Here is a 17,803-nt window from a genome sequence, read left to right on the forward strand (position 1 = left end):
ACCCCCCCCCCCCCGATTTCAAAGCTCAGTAATTACACAGCTTATAAAGCACAGCTAAATATGCACGCGGCATCTTAAGCTCACAAAGCCTTGGCCCTGAAATACAGCTAATTTTAAGGCCAGAAGGAGAGAAATTAATGCATCTCTACCTTTCTCTCATCTGTGTCCAGCGCCTGACCGCACAGCAGGAAATCCTCATACTGCATCCAGGGTACAACTGGCTCAGGCAGCTCCCGCAGGTACAGTTTGAACAGAGAGGCCACGGTGTGCACATCCGTATCCCTGCAACGTGCGAAGAGCCACTCACATGAAACTCGCACCCAGCTGGTGAACAAACCCTACCCTGCTCCGGGAGCATGAGATTGTATTTAAGCTCCGGGTATAGATGCAGGAGAGAGAGAGAGAGAGAAACAGGGAGGCCAAACCAAGCTGGAGGAATCCATAGGGCACCCCAAGCCAGGGAACGGCCCCGGCTGGCGGGAAAATAAATGCTTGGTGGAGATTTTTCCCCACCGTGGGGCTGGCAGGTCCCCAGTGTTCATACCCGGGCTGAGCCTTCCCAGCCTGCGTTTGACTCATGAGGGTTTGCATGCAAATATCGTCTGGTGTTCACATGTTTGGCAGGCACTCCCCACTCTGTGCGGAGCTGGCGAAGCTTGCCTGGGGTTTTTAAGATTAACAGCAATTACTGAAGATGTTCTGCCGGGACAGATGTTTGCAGCTTTGCATACCATATAGTTTACATTATGTCAAAAGGACACTGTCAAGATCGTAAGCCTCTAATTTGACCTACCTTGAAGTCGCTAAACTGTTATAAACTTCTAGCAAAAATCCCCCAGGTCATTTATTTTTAGGATTGGTTGGGGTTTTTAAAATACTATTATTTTTAACAAACGCACATAACCGTAGAGGAATTTTTTCAGAGCTGTATTTTTGTAGGGCCTATAAATACACACCATTAGGCATCCTGGATGCCTGGGCTGCAATAGCAGCTTTCTAACGCTCCCCACTCAATCCTGCTGGTTTGTGCGCACAAGTGTGCCTGTGCAAACCCAAACAGGCTGCGAAGATGGCACTGAAGGTCGAGCCAGCATCTTGCAGCATTCAGGTCACTGGAAACGCCATTATTTGCCTTCCTCCTCCCTAAGAAAATGTTTTGGTTGAAGTGCATGGGGGTTGCAGTCGCCCTGAGATCACCGCAGCAATGCTCATACCAAACCCTGCAGCACAGGGTTAACATCGCAGGGTGCTGGGAAAAGGGCCAAACTCCCTTGCCATGCCTCGCTGCAAAACACGGTTCGGGGGGAAAAAAAAAAAGGCTTCACCTTCCTATGACCCCCATACAGGTTAGAACAGGAAAGCTCTCAGCAGGACTCCGGCACCCAGAAAGCAAGAAATATTCAGCTGCAAAACCAACAGCCAGGGTGGTTCTGCTTCCAGAGCAGCCGTGGCTCTACCTTGCACAGCACAGGGATTATTTAGGTAAAAGTGCTGTGGTTTTCCCTAACAAAGCTGCATAAAGATAGGTAAAGTAGGAAAAGGTTTGTGGCTAGGGACAGGCCTGCTAATACAGAGACAAGGCCCCTGCACTCCGCTTAGGCAAACTGTTTTGCACAGAAGTCCAGGGAAGGTCCTGGGTTTGGGTGCTCCCCTCCCACACGCACCCCAGATTTTGCCGGTGGCTCTCAGAGCTCAGGTGATGCCACATGGGGCAGCTCCCTGGGTCTGCATAGATGGGGCATCACCACGGCCGGTATCAAGCACCTTCATACACATGCAGCAGCCTGGGCACTCCTTGTCGCCATTATGGTAGACAGGGCAGGGCAGGAATTAAACCAAAAAACCCTCACTTTAGATGCCACGGAGAGGCAGGACCCACTTTTCCTTTATCCCAGCACAGGGGTCATTGCTTTCACCAGCACAAACTGTCGGATAAAGCCCCAGAGCAGCCTGCACGAGTGAGTAGGGGACACTGGGCAATGCCTTATGCAACCGGGGCCGAAAGCAAGGGGTTAAACTCTGACTTGGGGCTGGGGACAGGTCGAAAGCTCTTTAGAGATAATGAGGCATCTGCAGGGGCAGCTGGTCTGTGAGACATCAAGGGAGGGCTTTATAAAGAGATGCACCAGGGGTTTACCTTTCTTCTCTCATTTTGCATAGGGCATGACAGAGGTAGCAGTAGCAAATGTCTCTCTCCAAAGCCTCTCTGCAACCTACGGGCAGGGACAGGTCGCGCCCTCAGCTTTAGGGAGTTTGCCATTTCCTCTTAGTCCTGCAGAGGAAGGGGGTCAGGAGGACGCAGCCTTGCAGCAGCCAAAATCTCTCTCATCTCTTTATGGCGTTGAAGGGAAAAGCAACAGGAGGAAAATATCATAGCTATGGACTGGCAGGGAAAGAAATAACTTCTACTGTGTGCATTAGGGTGTTGTCTGAGCTTATTTGTGATCCGCTACTTGCTCTCCTTTCTCTAAACTTCTACCCTTAGCTGATGGGCTATGTAGGTTCTTCCTTTTGCCTCCTTCCTTGGCTGCTCCTGCAAATGATAATCGCTGCGTGGGGCCAGGATTTTCCTAAATGCTTTCCTTTATTTCCATGAATCTCATCTCAGCACCCTCTGCTTCTGCTTTTGCCTCCATTTGGGGTTTCTGCTGAACCTTCTCTCCTTGCCAAGCCCTTCTGGAGGCTCCAAGTTTCCTGCAGGGCACTGCTGGGCTCTCTGGGGGCTGCTTTTCCCCAGATTTTGGGGTGTATGAGACCTAGTTGAGTAGGAGAGGGGGAATCCAGCATTACCGGTCAAATGATGGCCTTTCTCCAGCATCGAACGCGTCCCTGAGCTGTTTCACCAGGTTGTCCTGGCCGGGGAGGCGGAAGATGCCCTCCTCACTCATGCCGTGCTCCCGGATGAACTCAGCACACTTCTGCACCAGGATGGGGACCTGGTGCTGCCCGAATTTCTGCTCATAGGCCATGGTCTCCGCCAAGCGCTGGCCGAACACCGCTAGGGAAAGGACAGAGAGGTTAGAGGAGCCCAAAAGCTTTGCTAAAGGCACATTACCTGTCAAAGGGCGTCATGCAAATGTAACAGTGCCTGATTTTCTGATAGCATAGGAGCTACAAGAAGTCTGCAAACTGGGGGAAAGCAGAACTTCTTCCAAAGAAATAATAGCAAAATGAAACCTCGTTCCTCCTCCAAATAATTAACAGTTCTCAAAATGATTAAGACCAAGTAGTGAGCCTCATTTTTTGCCACACTGCTTGCCTGCCTTGGAGCAGGGTGCTGATACAGAGGGAGACAGGATCAGCAAAAAGGCTGATGCGAGGGCACAGGGAGAGAAGGCAAGCTCATTACACAAACCTGAAGGATATAGAAAGCACAGGAGACCACCAAGAAAAGCACCCTTGCAGAGATTTGGGGCTGGAAGTCTTACTGATTTAGTTGCTTTTCTTTCCCCTCCCCTCTCCTCTCACCCTCCAGAAACTCCCCCGTGCAAAGAGCAGCGGTATTTTGCAGCGGGTGGTACCTTTCCTTCGGAGCAATGGCTTTTTCCTCCTGAACTCGCAGCAAAAGAAGAGCTCGAAGGTGGGAAGGCAGCAGCCTGCATCCCAACTCTTCCTCCTTGGAGCCTGGGGCATTGTAAGGGCAGACAAATCCCAGCTCGAACTGGCTCTGGGATATTAATGGCAAAGGGTCCTATGGTCCTCTACCATATTTCTGCCCCAGCAGTGCCTGCGATGTGTTCACCTCGTGCTCTGAAGGCTGAAATAATCCCTGTGTACCTTCCAGATCCAGGAATATGCAAGTACACACTCTCATCTGGAACCATGAGGCTTGTCGGCACCTGCCTGATCATGGGGGTTTTTCATTTATGACGTGCTTACACTTTTAAATAATGAATATAAACCTGTCATTGTGCATAGTAAAGGCAAATAGCTTCCCCCCACCACCACCCTCTGCTTTGGTAGCTGATAATGAATTGCTTATTTAACTGCAAGCTGGCAGATTTGTTCATTTGGGGATACTTCCCCAGGGCCAATGCGATGCCCATGCCAGCCCACCCGGCAGGTGGCTGTCATTCTTGGGGGGCAGCCAGACCTGCAAAACCCCTCCAAGATTTTGGAGATGCTTTTGCTGTTGCTTCACACTTTGCAGCTGCTCTGCTTTTTGGCGTGCAACAAGCTCGCAACTGGCTGAGTCACAAGGGGCTGCTTCCAGGTGGGCTCTTGCCAAAACCTCCACCGTGCAGTGGGTTGCTTTAAAAGCACGTGTTGCCTCAGCCAAAACCCTAAAGCGTGAAGTTTCGGGGTCCATTAACCTGTGTATTGACATAAAATGCAGCTCTGTAGTATCTGGTTTCTCTGCTATCCTCAGGGCTCTTTGTACTACTATAAATTTACATTTTCTATCCTATAAGGTCATTCTATCTAGCTGGAAGAAACTGGCAGCCTCCTAAGTTTAAGCAAGGATCAGATGCGGAGTTGTTATTAAATATTAGAGCCAGGTGGGGCAATGCCCTGAAAATTTCTGGCTCATGCAATCCTAATTTCAGATGAGTAATGCTGCCTGCCCCAGGGCACAGCATGTTTCAGTTTTGAGGCAGAAAACACCAGGGTTGCGGACAAAAAACAGCTGTGTCGTCATTTAGGTGAAACTTCTCTGTGCCTATGGCAGGGTCACAGTGAAAAAGCTCAAAGTGGCAGCGCCTGCTTGCTTCTGAACTGCTGCGATTTATATTGACACAGGAGCTGTGGGAGACCAGAGCTTCATCTTGCTTGTCTTAGAGAGCTGAAGGGTATGGACCCTACAGAAAATTATATAAATAATCAGGGCAAAGCACAGAGGGAAGGAGGCTCAGGATCACCATCCAGGTTAGTGCTCTTTTGGGAGAGAGCTAAAGAGGCTCCCAGCCCTGTTTCATGGGTGGATCTTGCTTATAGGAGTTCATCCTTATAGGAAAAGGCTGGATAGTTCATCCTTACAGGAAAAGTGGCTGGAGTGACCTTTGCTGCTTCCTTTGCGGGCTTCGCCTGTGGTGGCGAATTTACGCTGTGCTCCTTTCTGATCAATTCATGTTTTATACTTCCCTGACCACAATTTTGTAATGGCATAAATGCATGCCCGAGGGGGTTGGAAGCAAGGATCCTGTCGCTGCAAGCCTTGCCTGCGCGTGGGGAGGGCGATTGCGTGGCCAGGGCACGCTCTGCAGAGAAAATAGGGGCAGAAGGGCTGGGCTGAGCAAGAAAAGCTGGAAGCAAAGCAAAGCAAGGAAATTAGCAGGTGAAAGGCAGGATTTTTCAATGCTTTGTCCCTGAATACAAGTTGTTTTCAAGAACATTTTCTGGGGTCAATGAGGAAGCTTGCAAAAGAGGTTGAAACCAGCCCAGAAATCTTCATTCATGCTTGGCTGCCATTTCCTTAACACTGCCTATGTTTGCAGCAGGCCCAACACTGCAGAGTCTGGTCTAGGCATAGGTTTCTAAGGCATTACAAGTTACAGTCACATTACAGCTTCATTTTCCAGTTTCAAGGATTTATGAGCCCAGCTTTGAAATCCTTGCACAAAAGTACTGCAGAGCACGAGATGGTAGGAAATCGCCTCTCCAAGAGCTGTCCCTGGTCCCCGTTACCTCCGGACGCAGACCCCAGCACTCGTCGGATGGATTTAATCCATTCCTCCATCTCAGACTGGGAATTAGCCATGAGCACGCAGGTGTCCTGCCCTGCCCGGTTCTGGTCTCCGGAGACCCCTGCAAAAAACATTTATGCAACATTTATAGAGAGGACTGGAGGAGAAAAGACACATTCTTGTTGGTTCTTTGCTAAATGCTTTTGGCTCCAAATTGCCCCATTAATGTCTATTTAGCTGTGAAATGAAGCAGCGCTCTTACATTTCACCCTTGCTGAAGGCCTGCAAGAAAGGAACAGAAACTGCTTAACGTTGCAGCTTGGCAAGGCTTCTCATCATGGGACACGGGCACTGACGCAGGGCCTTCCTCCAGCCCTGACGTGTGAATATTGAAGGCAAGACATTAGTTTTCATGTGCAACACAGTGCTGTGGGGACCTTGAAAAGAAGTGGGAGCAAAAGGGCTGGCAAAATGGCTTGCCCAAATGATTTTGGGTGAACAGTCCAGCCCAAAAACATGCAATGAAGAGGAGTGAAGCATCCTCACCTGGGATGATTTCAAAGATAAATTTCCCTCCATCCTCTGAGTTGCTGGCCACCTCCTTGATGGTGCTTCCCTGGAGAGACAGGCAACCCTAGGACAAAGCAGAGCAGGAGCTGTGAATACCCGTGTCACATCGCTGCGAGGCTGACGCTACCATGTGTCAGCACTGAGGATCGAAGTCCTTCTTTCAAACAGATTGCAGGAGCTGGTGGCCTATATATATACACATATATATGCTAAAAATGACTTTTCAAACAGTAAGGGGCACTTCTTAAATGCCAGTTTTTCTGATGAAGTGATTCTCAGAATGAGAAAACTGGTTATTTTGCTCTTTCCTTTTTTTTCCCTCCATTCTCATGGGTTTTTTAAACTCTGTTGGGAGTGGGAGAAGAAAGTACAAAGGAGAAGGGACCTGGCAAAACACCGGAGCACCCTGTTTCTGCTGCACCAGAGCAGGAAAACTGTTCCTTTAACACAGCATCACTTAAAACCAAAAACCAAACCCAACGTTTGCAGGAGAGGAGTAGAAAAAAAGAAGAAAAAGGGAGGGGAAATAAAAAAGCAAAGGAGAAAACAGCCATTTGTTTTGGACCTTCCTTTCCCCAACTGTTGTGGCAAACACGGGCAGCTCAGTCCCTGCTGGAGGGGACGGGTGGGGAGCCACCGAGGCACGTGGGGGCCGAGCAGGCGTGTGAGTCAGCACCGGAGGCCTCCCGGGGCAGGAAATGAAGCTGCGCCATAGAAATGAAGTTTCTCAGCGATTTCAGCCTCCTGAAAGCCACTGGGCTCCTGCGAGCAGTGGGGACCGTCAGCGCTCCAAAAGTCTGAACTGCAGCTGTATCAATCGGAATCATTGACGGGATCAGAGAGGCTTGGAATGACTCGGGATGGTGCATCGGGGTCATGGTGAGAGCTGCCAAAAGCGCCAGGAATAGCAATAAGCTTTTTGCAGCACTTTCTGTTTCTGCATCCCATTTACAATCAGGGAGACTGCTCTTCCCAGTCACCCCTGAAACGGGGCAAAGCCAGAAATAGGACCTGGATCCCGCCGGGCTCAGCCCTGTGCTTTCACCCCGAGGATGTACCGATCGTCTTCCTCTTACCAGCATTTTCTATCTTGAGATTAGTTTTGCTACCAGTAACAATTTGTACAGAGAATGGCTTTTCCGGCAATGGGGAGGACCTTTCCCTGAAATTTCTCAAAACAAGGAAAAGATGGTGGATATTCAAAAAGTCAGTTACGGTATGGAGAAAATGGTTGAAAAACTAAAAAGTTATCCATATAAAATGGGAAAACAACCTGATTTCTTCCTGGCAAGTGTACTACAATGCATACCCTGAGAAATGGTTTGTACGGGTGAGACAGAGGGCTTGTTACAACCTGGAGGGGCTGAAGATGGGATGATGCTGCCAGAGGGCTGCAGGCGTCGGGCATCGGTGCAGACGTTTAAATCATGCCCAAGTGGGGGATCACACTCCTGTTTTGTGCAAAGGGTGGGGTGCGCGTTGTGCTCTCCTGAGGATCTCAAAAAGCATCAGAACTGACATGCACCGGAGCGTTCAGCACATTTCAAGCCTTTTCCCTTAGAGGAAAAGGCAGCAGGGCAGGTTTCCTTTGGCCGCGCAGGGTGGACTGGGGCGGCAGCCAAATAACACAAACTGCATCTGTAGGTACCACTGAGCCTTCTGCAAAAGGTGGGGCTGGGCCTGGATGGGATACAAACCCGGAGGCTGGAGAGAGAGAGTTCCTTTCCTTATCCCTCCAGCTGCCCTCTCCCTCATATTCAGGGACAAAGCATTGAAAAATCCTGCCTTTCACCCGCTAATTTCCTTGCTTTGCTTTTCTTCCAGCTTTTTTTGCTGGAAGAGGTCCTAAGGAAGCAGCTGCCTTTCGCTGTCATCTGTCCAGCCCACAGCCCTGCCGTGAGGTCTCTCTTGGGCAGATCCTCACACCCAGCCTATGCTGAAAGTCCTGCTTGGTTTTTTTCCTAAAAGCATCCTGTAAGATGCCTTTCCCGCCAAGTGCATGGCTGAAACCTCTTGCAAAGCTCCCGTCATCTTGCGCACCCATTGCTGCACCTCCCATCATAAAAATGGTGGTGTGCCGAGCTCTTTTTCTCCCCAGCATCTTTCTGTTGTCTTGGAGAATGATAGCAACTTTCTGGTTGGTAACTGTTGGGTTTTTTTCCCCAGCACCCTGTTGCTTGGGCACAGAGGGACCAAGCCCCCACCAGGGCTTGCAGGCACTTTAAGAATTTAAGTGCATAGATGATCCCGATCAGGATATCTCATCTCTATTACTGCCCAAAGGCAGAAAACCTCTTTAATACCCTACTCCAGACCCATCCCAAACCATTTCCCTACGAGCAAAGTTGCAAGAAGGGGGGAGATTGAGGACTGGCAAAGCCCAGCGGCCTCGTCCTACCTGTGGTTTGACATCATCCTCGTCCTTGTAGTAGTAAAGCTGCTGGCCCTTAAGCACGAAGTACCGCTGCTGCCAGTTCTTGACGATGGAGCGCTGCTTTTTCAGCCAGCCAATCTTCAGGGGCCGCTCTAGCGGGTTGGGGGAGGCCGGCCGGGCGCCCACTGGCTCGCCGCTCATCACGCTCTTGGAGCGGGCTGCCAAGAAAAGAGAAGAGCGGGCTGGCGGGGATGCACGGGGACCAAGCTGCCAGCAGACCCACGTCCCCAGGGCCTATTTAAGCTACAACAGCAAGAGCAGCTCTCTGCCCCTCTGCCTGTGCTGAGCGAACTGGCTAGAGTTTTTAAAGGAAGTGGCTGCAGTATCTGTCAGTATGTGCTTCCTTCTTCCTGCGTGGGAGTAATTGTCTTGCAAGTGCGGGCTGGCGGGGATGCACGGGGACCAAGCTGCCAGCAGACCCACGTCCCCAGGGCCTATTTAAGCTACAACAGCAAGAGCAGCTCTCTGCCCCTCTGCCTGTGCTGAGCGAACTGGCTAGAGTTTTTAAAGGAAGTGGCTGCAGTATCTGTCAGTATGTGCTTCCTTCTTCCTGCGTGGGAGTAATTGTCTTGCAAGTGAGAAGAAAATCATTAGCTTTTTTTTTTTTTTTTTTAATGGGAGTGTGTGTGTTTTTTTTAATGCCCACCCCAAACAGCCTGCAGCAGCGATAGCAGAATGACCCAGCCTGGCTTGAAAAAAAACTCTTTGGAAATTGCAGTTTTGCTCTGGGAGAGCGTTGCCTGGTGTTTCCGATGGGGCAGTTCTCACACAATGAGGTTGGAAAGTCTCCGAGGGGGGGGAAAAAGTGCCAGCGTGGATTTACCGGCTGGGCAGAGCAGCGTCCCCTGTCCCCTGTTTGCATTGCGTAGACGAATCCCACTGGTGCCACTGACCTGTGCCAGGGACCGGCAGCATGGTCCTGTGGCATCTCTAAATGCTTCTGTCATAGTAAATGCCTTGGGAGGGATTGTTTCCAGAAGGGACGCTTCGATTTTTGCCTCTGGACCAGGCACTGCGGGACCCCAGTGCCAACCCACCTGGGTAGAGTTAGCATTTATGGTCGCAGAATTATATGACGCCAGGGGAATTCAGCTTCACTGGTCTCTGCACATGGCGATTTCCTCAGGTCTTATGTCTCCCCTGCTAAAACGGAGCTGATGGCACCTGGCTGGGTCCTGCGCGTGAGGGTGGTGCAGGATTCGGGCCCCTGAGCCCAGCAGTGTTTGCTGGCAGAGGGCACCAAGCCAAGCCAGGGCCGTGAGGGAGGCCTTGTGCAGTGCTGTGGGACGGGGGGAAGCTGCGGCGGCGCCGTATCTCTGCCCCCAGCTGCCCGCTTTTCCCCTGAGCTGGTCAGCGGAGCAGAGAGCTGCAAAAGCTGCATTAGATACGAGTGTCGATGAATCCTGGCATGGACCTGAGTGCAAAGGACAAGCTTAAAAAAGTAGAAAATTAAAAATTTTCACGAGGCCACTGCCTTGTAATGTTTGGGACCGGGGGCATCTCGCGCCTGAGCGGGTGGTCCCACTGCACAGACACCCACAGGGAGCATGAGCCTACAAAACCTTTTGCACTCAGTGCCGAGCAGTTAGCAGTTGCTTCAGAGGTCAGGGGTGCTGCAGTTCAAGAGCGTGCGCAGCTTCCCCTTCTGAAATCCCCTGGAGCAAGAAACCCCGTTGCGTTTTGCCTTCATCCTTTGGGGCCAGGCTTGGGTAGAGCGCTCTGACCTCACTTCTCCACTACAAACCTGTTACGGGATTGCAAATCCCCTTCCAAAAATCAAAAAGGATTGTGAATCCGAAAATCAGCCAAGTGAGGATGCTGCTTGTATCTCAATGCATGCTGATGTGGGATGCCCCCTGCAGAGGATGTGGTTGTAAGCAAGGACCTTCGAAAGGGATTTGCCAGCCAGCTCCCCTGAAAAATGCTAGTCGTGGGGATTACCCTGATGCAAAAACCAAAACGGGGCTTCCAAATTACACCTCAGGCTCAGGGCAGCTTCTTTGCTCTTTGCCAAAACATCTGCATTACTCAAATCTCATAAATATTAATATGATTCTCAGCAAACTGCTCACGAGCAGCATCGCTCCTCTCCATAAATCATGTCCCTTGATGTCTTGCAGCTGCTGCCGACTCCTCAGGGGTGAGGATTTTTGGGGAATGATCTGCAGGGGTGGAGCAGCCACCGGGAGCATGGAGGCTACTGGGTGCAGGGCGCTGCCTGCCTCCCGTGAACGCTTCGCTCTGCAGAAACCACACACAGCCCACTGCCAAAGAGCAAATCCCGAGTGGGCTGGCTCCAAACTAGCCCCGTTCCACAGAAAGCAGCACTCCCACGAGCCAGCACTCTGATGCCTTCCCGAATTTTGCTGTGTGTTCTCCCGTCTCATCACAGGACCTCATCTCCCCCTCGATGAGACAGAGATGCTGGTATTCGTTCAGTTTAATTAGCAGTAACGTTTGCAGAGTGAGGTCTCCGTACCAAGCACCGACGACCACAAGGGCTTAACCTGAAGTGAAGCTGTTGCAATGCAGCTCGCAGGGTCCATACTCACACCCAAATGGGTGGAAATCAGGGCTGCGTCTCCATCCATCAGCTCCGTGTTCAGCCTTCCCCAAAGAGCTCAGCTCAGCCCAGCAGCACTGATATTCCAGCGGCACAAGTCTTGGAAGGAGAAATCATGTCTTTTATGAAAAATGCAATGTTTTACTATCTTTTATTGGAGATACTAATCTCCCTCTGAGATCATCACGGCTGCATCAGGGCTCTGCACCCTGGAAAGGAAGCGACCCGGCAGGCACTGCTACCCGGCGTTTCCTCCTGCTCTCAGCCTTGAGCTTAAATTGCCGGGTCCTTGCTGGCAATAAGGTTTATTCTCTCCCTCTTTGCAGCCTTTCCCAGGTGCATAAGGAATCTGCATTCAGAGGGGTACACTTGGGTCCCCTTTCTTTAGCATCAGCCCTTCTGAAACGCCAGACTCAAGATGCAACCGGAGGCCTGTGCTTAGCGATGGCTTAGCCACGTTCGTGCACATACGTACGCACCGGTGTTGAACATGCAGATGTATTTTCCCTCTGCACGAGACAGCTCTCCCTGTACTTTGGGCTCATTTAAGGCCAAAATAACAGTTTGCAGGATCCTTCTTACCCACGAAGTGAGCACTCCCCAACAGCCATCCCCACCGCAGGGCTTGTGCGGAGGCGTGGGGAGGGAGCTGCTGTGGGGAGCTTGGCTTTGCAGACAGCGAGGCTATTTTTGCCCAGTGGAAAGTTTTCTGCATGTGCAAAACCAGAACTACCAAGGCTGCGGCTCCTTCCCTTCCCACTTTTCCAAGTTCCTACCTTTTGTGGCCAGAGCGATGCCCAGCTCACGTGCGATGACCAGCTGAAAATTTTATGCAGGGCTGGGGCAAAGCTTTTTCCCTGGCTCTCACCAGGGTGGTCCAGCACCTCCAATCATCTCCTCCTTCACCAACACATCCTTGCCGCGCTTGGCCCCGCTCCTCCTTGCCACTCTCACAGGGCGGGAAAGAGCCATTAAGAGCAAATGCATTTCCTGTGGTAACCGCCTCTGAAGTTGAATATTTCCTCCAAAACACCCTCATTCTTCCTCCAGCCCCGGGGACCAGCCGTAGCAGGGTGCCCGTGTCCTGCTGCCTGCTCCCCGAAAAGAGGAGCCCTGCCAAAGTGTGACTTGCAGGAGAAATTGCATTGGGTGCCACCGTGGTGTCCACATCGACGCTGGCTCCTGCCCCAAATCCTTGCCTTGGGCAAGAGGCCTCCCTGCCATCCTCTTTGCTCCTGCCCCACAGGAGGGATGTCAGGTACTTGCAATAAAAAAAAGAGTAAAAGCAAAAGTGCCACAATAGGTTTTGCAATGAAAATTGCAAATGCAATTTTCTCCTTCATTGAAATAAATAGCTTTGCATTTTTCTCAGCGTGAGGAAGCACACGGGAGCCGGCGTGCTGTCCTGGGGCTTACAAAAGCTACTTGTGCCACGGTGATGGCTGGGGATAAGGAGGGGGAAGTGTCCTGAAGCTGGGAGAAGCCAGTGAGGGCAGTGGTGACTAATTCGCAAATATTTTCCACAAGCAAGTCACATCCCTGCTGCACCCCTGAAGACGGCAGCGGCTGGTCCCCGCAGCCAGAAACCCCGAAGCATGAGAAGAGTCGATGCACCGAGCTGTGCCCCAATGCTCAGGTCTCTGCGCGCACACACACATACAACCCTCATCTCACAGGCTCGCAGCAGCTGCAACCGGCAAAAAGCACCCAGAATTTCATCACAAGCAGATTTTTCTTGAAAAAAAGCAATTCCTGGTAACAACACAGGTTCAAGCCTGGGCCCCGTCTCTACCCTCTCTGCTTCCCAGCAGCCAGCAGGGTCAGTGTCCCCTGGCCTTTTTTTCTCAGCTACCGATTGAATTTACCCACTTCTCCGCAGCCTCTGGGCAAAAAATATTAATTATCCTAAGAACGGGCAATGCAGAAATCCAGGATGCATCTATGATAACTACGTGGGGATTTCTCCACCGCTGTCCTGCAAACTGATGAGCGCAGGTGATGGCACTGCTTCCTCTGTCCGCCTGCAAACTTCTGGACCACCCGGGGTCTCATCCTGCGCATCGCCGTGCATCGCCGAGCCCAGCCACAGCGGTGGCCGCCGGGGAGCAGCGGTGCTTCACGTGGGGCCTTGTGTGAAGTGAATGGTTTGGCCACCCCAATGAAAGCAGCTTCATATAGAAGTCCAAATTACCTTTGCAAGAAAAATCCAGCCAGGATGACCTTGCAAGCTGACGCAAGGTGTGGGGAGGAAGAGCTCAGCACCACAGACCGGCTTGGTCAAATCTCTCTGCCCCAGGGAGAAATCAAGTTGCCAACGTGTGCCTTGACCATGTTTTGGCACCAGTGCCAGGACCGTGGGGGGCCTTTGCCTCAACGCGTGCACAAGGCTGGGTTTGTGCACCACTTCCTTGACCGCAGCATCCTCGCCCCCTAATCCCCTCCCTGGTTGCTTGACCCAAAAGCAGGCGTTGGCTCTGCCGTGATATTTTGGCCACAGAGCCCACCGTAGGGATCCCTCACTCCTTCCCAAAGGCATTCTGAAGTGGTTTTCCTGCTGGAGATGGATCCCATGGCGGAGGAGAGCCGTGCCCGGGCAGAGGCAGGAGGTAAGTCGGGAAATCACACAGCGAAGCCGTCCCATGGCACAGAGCCCGGCATGGGTGTCAGAGGGCTCTTTACCACCAGTGAGAGGAAATCAATGACGTCGGGGTGGGCGAAGAAACCTGAGCAAGAGCGAGATTGCTTCCTCCAGCCTGCGCTGCTCCGGCCATCTGTCGGCCTGCACTTCACCTCCCGCGAGGCTTGCGCCAGCAGATTGAGCCCATGTGCTTTAAATCTCCCCCAAACCTGGATTCTGGGAGGGCAGCAGCCCCACGCTGCCACATCCCCCCCCCGTTCCCCGCCCTACCAAGACAGCTGCTGCTCCAGCCCCAGAGCCACAGCCCTGGCCGCGCTCCCACAGCATCCCTCGGTGACAACTTTGCAAATCACTTCTTGCAAATCATTTGCAAACCATCTGCTGTCTCAAAAGCGGTACCTGGGGGCCAGGTCCCCCCACCGAGGCCAGAAGCGGGTTCAGGTCTGGGCCGTAGCCAAAATCGCAGCTGGGCTTGGCCACAGGCACCCCGGCAGACCTGGCTTGCACCTGAAAGGCTGAAGAAGAAACAGAAGGGCATAAAGAAACAGTCACGGTACCTATTTTTGCAGCATCCATTTTCAGGTTGAAATCCCAGTTCCGTGGCAGCTTGAGGGACATTTTGGATCAGGAGGGGCTTTTCTTTTTCCAAGGGGGGGCTTGCTTAGGAGACGGGCTGAAACGAAGCTCTGCTAGTCCCTTGGGGATCCTGCGCCCCGGGTGCAATTCCCCCCACAAAGAGCAAAGGCTCAGCAAGGGTTGATTTGCCAACGTACTTCCTCCTCCCTCCTCTGAGAGCGGCTGTGAACAACCCCATAAAAGTACTTTCCTGCCCTGCTTTCCTGCAAAGCTCTCGTCTTGCTTCCCCGACGCCGCCGAGGTGATGCCGCCTTTTTTTGCTCCCGTTTGCTACCCCCTTTGGCTGATGCAGAGACGCAGCGGCCCGGCCCCAGCCTCCGCCAGAATGTGACTGCCCGGGGTTGCTCTCCGCGCGCTGCTTGTTGCATTTGAGGAAGTGGGTGTCCTTCTCGGTGCCGTTGGTGCACTAGAAAAGTGCTCGCTGAAGGACACGGCCCCGCATGGAGTTTTGGGAAATGTTTTGCTCAGCAGCAAGGCAGAGCAGGCTGTGGCTCAGGTGGCCACGGCCAAATGCCGCAGGATGGCGTCTCTGAATGTCCTGATGCATCCCCATGTGCACGGCCCGGACGACATGGGTGTCTTTTGCATTTTCTTGCAACTGCTGAATAATCCCCACAGCTGATTTAAGGTTTTTACACCCGCTTCGTAACCGGTACGAGCAAAATGGGGATGAAATGAGGCTGCGCTTGGAAAAAAGGCTGTGGGTATCAGAGCAGTGAGGGCCAGAGGACGTGGGCACAGACCCCACCAGGATCACTGGATCAAGCAAAGCCCCCTTCCCTGCTCACAACAGCGAGTATATCCTGTTTCATGTCATTTAATGCTTTTGTCCCTCAAAAGAAACAGCTGTGCATCCACAAAGCAGACTGCACTGCAATTAGACGCAGCTCACGAGACACAGGATAAATGCAGGGAAGGGTTGTTGCATTTACAAACACCCGAATGGAGCAAAAAAAACCAGCGAGGGCGGCTGCAAGACACGGCAGCGTGCCCCAAGGGGCTAACGGGGGGCTCCAGCCCCGTTGCCTCCCCCCCCCCCCCCGAGAGGGAAGTTGCCCTGAACAGAAGCAGAAACAGCGATGTGGAGAGTGCAAGCGGCTAAAAGAGGACACAGCCACCGGTTCCTGTTCTGATCTGCAGCCCAGGGTCATGCCTGGGATGCACCGAGCCAGGCCCTGCGGAGAGGGAAGTTGCCCTGAACAGAAGCAGAAACAGCGATGTGGAGAGTGCAAGCGGCTAAAAGAGGACACAGCCACCGGTTCCTGTTCTGATCTGCAGCCCAGGGTCATGCCTGGGATGCACCGAGCCGCTCGCAAAGGCTTTTTTTTTTTTTGTGCCGAAGCGTAAATTGAGGATGTGCCTCTCAGGGAAGGAGCTGGAGCCTGCGCTGACTGCCCGGTCGCAGCACAGCCAGGGTGGACCCCGGTGGGCTAATTTGGGTTAATCGCAGCTGAAAAATGAATTAGTTGCTTTGAGCAGTGACTGGAGCCAGCTCAGAGATCCCCGGCTCACATATTCCACTGCCAAAAGCCCAGGGAACATGACGGCGTGGAAAGCGGTGCTATCACAACGGAGCACGTACCCAAGCCTGAACTAGGTTAACCCCAATATCCTGCTTTGGACCCAAACTGCCTGAATTAACTCCGTTTCGGCTGTACCCCGAGCAAAGGACCCTGAACGAACCCTGAATTTAGCATCATTTTTTTTCCTCTTCTTAATAATGTCTGCAGAAAGCTGTAGGAGCTCTAGGGAGTCATGCATTCTGATTCTTTTTCTCTCTTCAACCTGGTTTTTTTTACGAAAGCCTGGCAGCAGCTTGTGAACAGCCGCCTTTCCCCACCTGCCTGTGCGAACAGGATGTCACGCGGCACTTTCCCCTCCTCTAGAAAGGAAACAGCAAGTGTTTTAGCCTAAAACGATGCGATTCAGCCCAACGCCGTGTGGCTACACCGCAGCCGCTCAGCCCTCTCTGGCAGCCCGGAACAGCCCTTCGCAAACGCCCAGAGAGCTGTTGCGGCTGCCTCCTGCCTGCTCCCATCGGGCACCTGGTGGCTGCCTCCAGGTTTGGGAAAGGACATCACAAGATTGGGGTTGTGGTTTTTTTTTTTCTTAGCAATCAAGCCAGGCAGCCTGTTCCTGAACCGAACGCCCCAGAGGAACTTAAAAAGGGCAAATCTCAGCCTATAAAGTTGCTTGTTTTGTTTTTACATCCTTTTTCTATCAGGATCTCATGGAAAATGTGTCTGGACAGAGGGTTGCATGAGACCTGCTCGCGCAGAGGCTTTGAGGCTTCCTGTCTATCTGGGTATGGAGCACAGCTAGCACCCGATTCCCGCCGGGAATTTGCAGTTTTCGGTGTTTGATTTAATTGAATGGGCACAGGGTGGGGAGAAACAAGGAGGGATCTTCAGCTGAACGGCTGAAATGCAAGCAGCGATGCAGATAACGCCAGCCGCGGAGGCTGTCGGATGATGCGTCTGACTCACTGCAAGGCACGGGCACGCACACTGCCCTGCTGCCGGCCGGCTCGGCAGCTTGCCGAGAGATTTCATAGCCCGTTTTCCAAAAGATTTAACACCGAGGGGGTCTTTCAAGACCTCTCGGTAACGGCATCTAATTGCGTCACAGGACTGCTGAATATTGCGCGGTGTTGCTCAGCAAGTTTCTGCTTAACTGGCCAACTCCTCCAAGGGCAACGTGTCGCAACGTGAGATTTGGGGCTTTAAGAGTAATTTTGCGAGGTTGGTATAAAGAAAGAGAGGGCATCGTGTTTTGTTGTTGTCGGAGGATTAATTTGTCTGAAAATGCCCACACAGTGTGACAGGAAGCCAAGAGGGCTGCTGATGGGTTGGTTTGGCTTAACTGATAAGTCAAAAACAATCAAAATAACACGAGAGCAAAAACCGGTATGTTTTGCTGGGTCAACAGAAGGATTCTGCTCTGCTAACCTCAGGCAAGTCAGGAGAAACGGCTGAAATGAAGCAGTAATTTACGCTAAGTGGAATTCCGATGAAATCTTCTGGGCAAAATGAGCGGATCGGCAGGGTGCAGCGGTGCCAACACTTCCCTCATCTTTGATCAAGATGGGCCTGCATGATCTGATCACCGCTTCCACCACAAACCACCCTGGAAACGCAGCCGTTTGCGTCCCTCGTGCAGGACGCGGATGGGCCAATCCTGCCTGCGTGCTCAGCCCATCTGCAGCCTTCACGTGTTGGCTTTGCCGCAACCAGGTCTGCCTTTCGGAAGATCCCTGAGGAAGGAGAGCTACAGGGAAAGGAATGGAACGGGGGAATCTTGGTTTAAAACAGACCGATCTGCTTCACAGAGCACGGAAA

At 52.2% G+C, this 17,803-nt stretch overlaps 1 protein-coding gene across 1 annotated transcript in view; it reads right to left on the reverse strand.

Annotated features, from left to right (window-relative positions):
- ARHGAP25 (Rho GTPase activating protein 25) overlaps positions 1–14,447 on the reverse strand; it is an 18,413-nt gene extending 3,966 nt beyond the window's left edge. The window contains exons 1-6 of the mRNA XM_009273792.2: positions 14,387–14,447; positions 8,593–8,786; positions 6,171–6,258; positions 5,626–5,745; positions 2,791–2,998; positions 150–282 (exon numbers count right to left, since the gene is read on the reverse strand). Of these exons, the coding sequence (XP_009272067.1) occupies positions 150–282; positions 2,791–2,998; positions 5,626–5,745; positions 6,171–6,258; positions 8,593–8,786; positions 14,387–14,447 (804 nt within the window). The remainder of the gene's footprint in view (positions 1–149; positions 283–2,790; positions 2,999–5,625; positions 5,746–6,170; positions 6,259–8,592; positions 8,787–14,386) is intronic.
- Positions 14,448–17,803: the final 3,356 nt, after the last annotated feature.

The sequence above is a fragment of the Aptenodytes forsteri genome, unplaced genomic scaffold (assembly GCF_000699145.1).
Source record: "Aptenodytes forsteri isolate BGI_AS27 unplaced genomic scaffold, ASM69914v1 Scaffold127, whole genome shotgun sequence".
In the NCBI taxonomy this organism is placed as follows: domain Eukaryota; kingdom Metazoa; phylum Chordata; class Aves; order Sphenisciformes; family Spheniscidae; genus Aptenodytes; species Aptenodytes forsteri.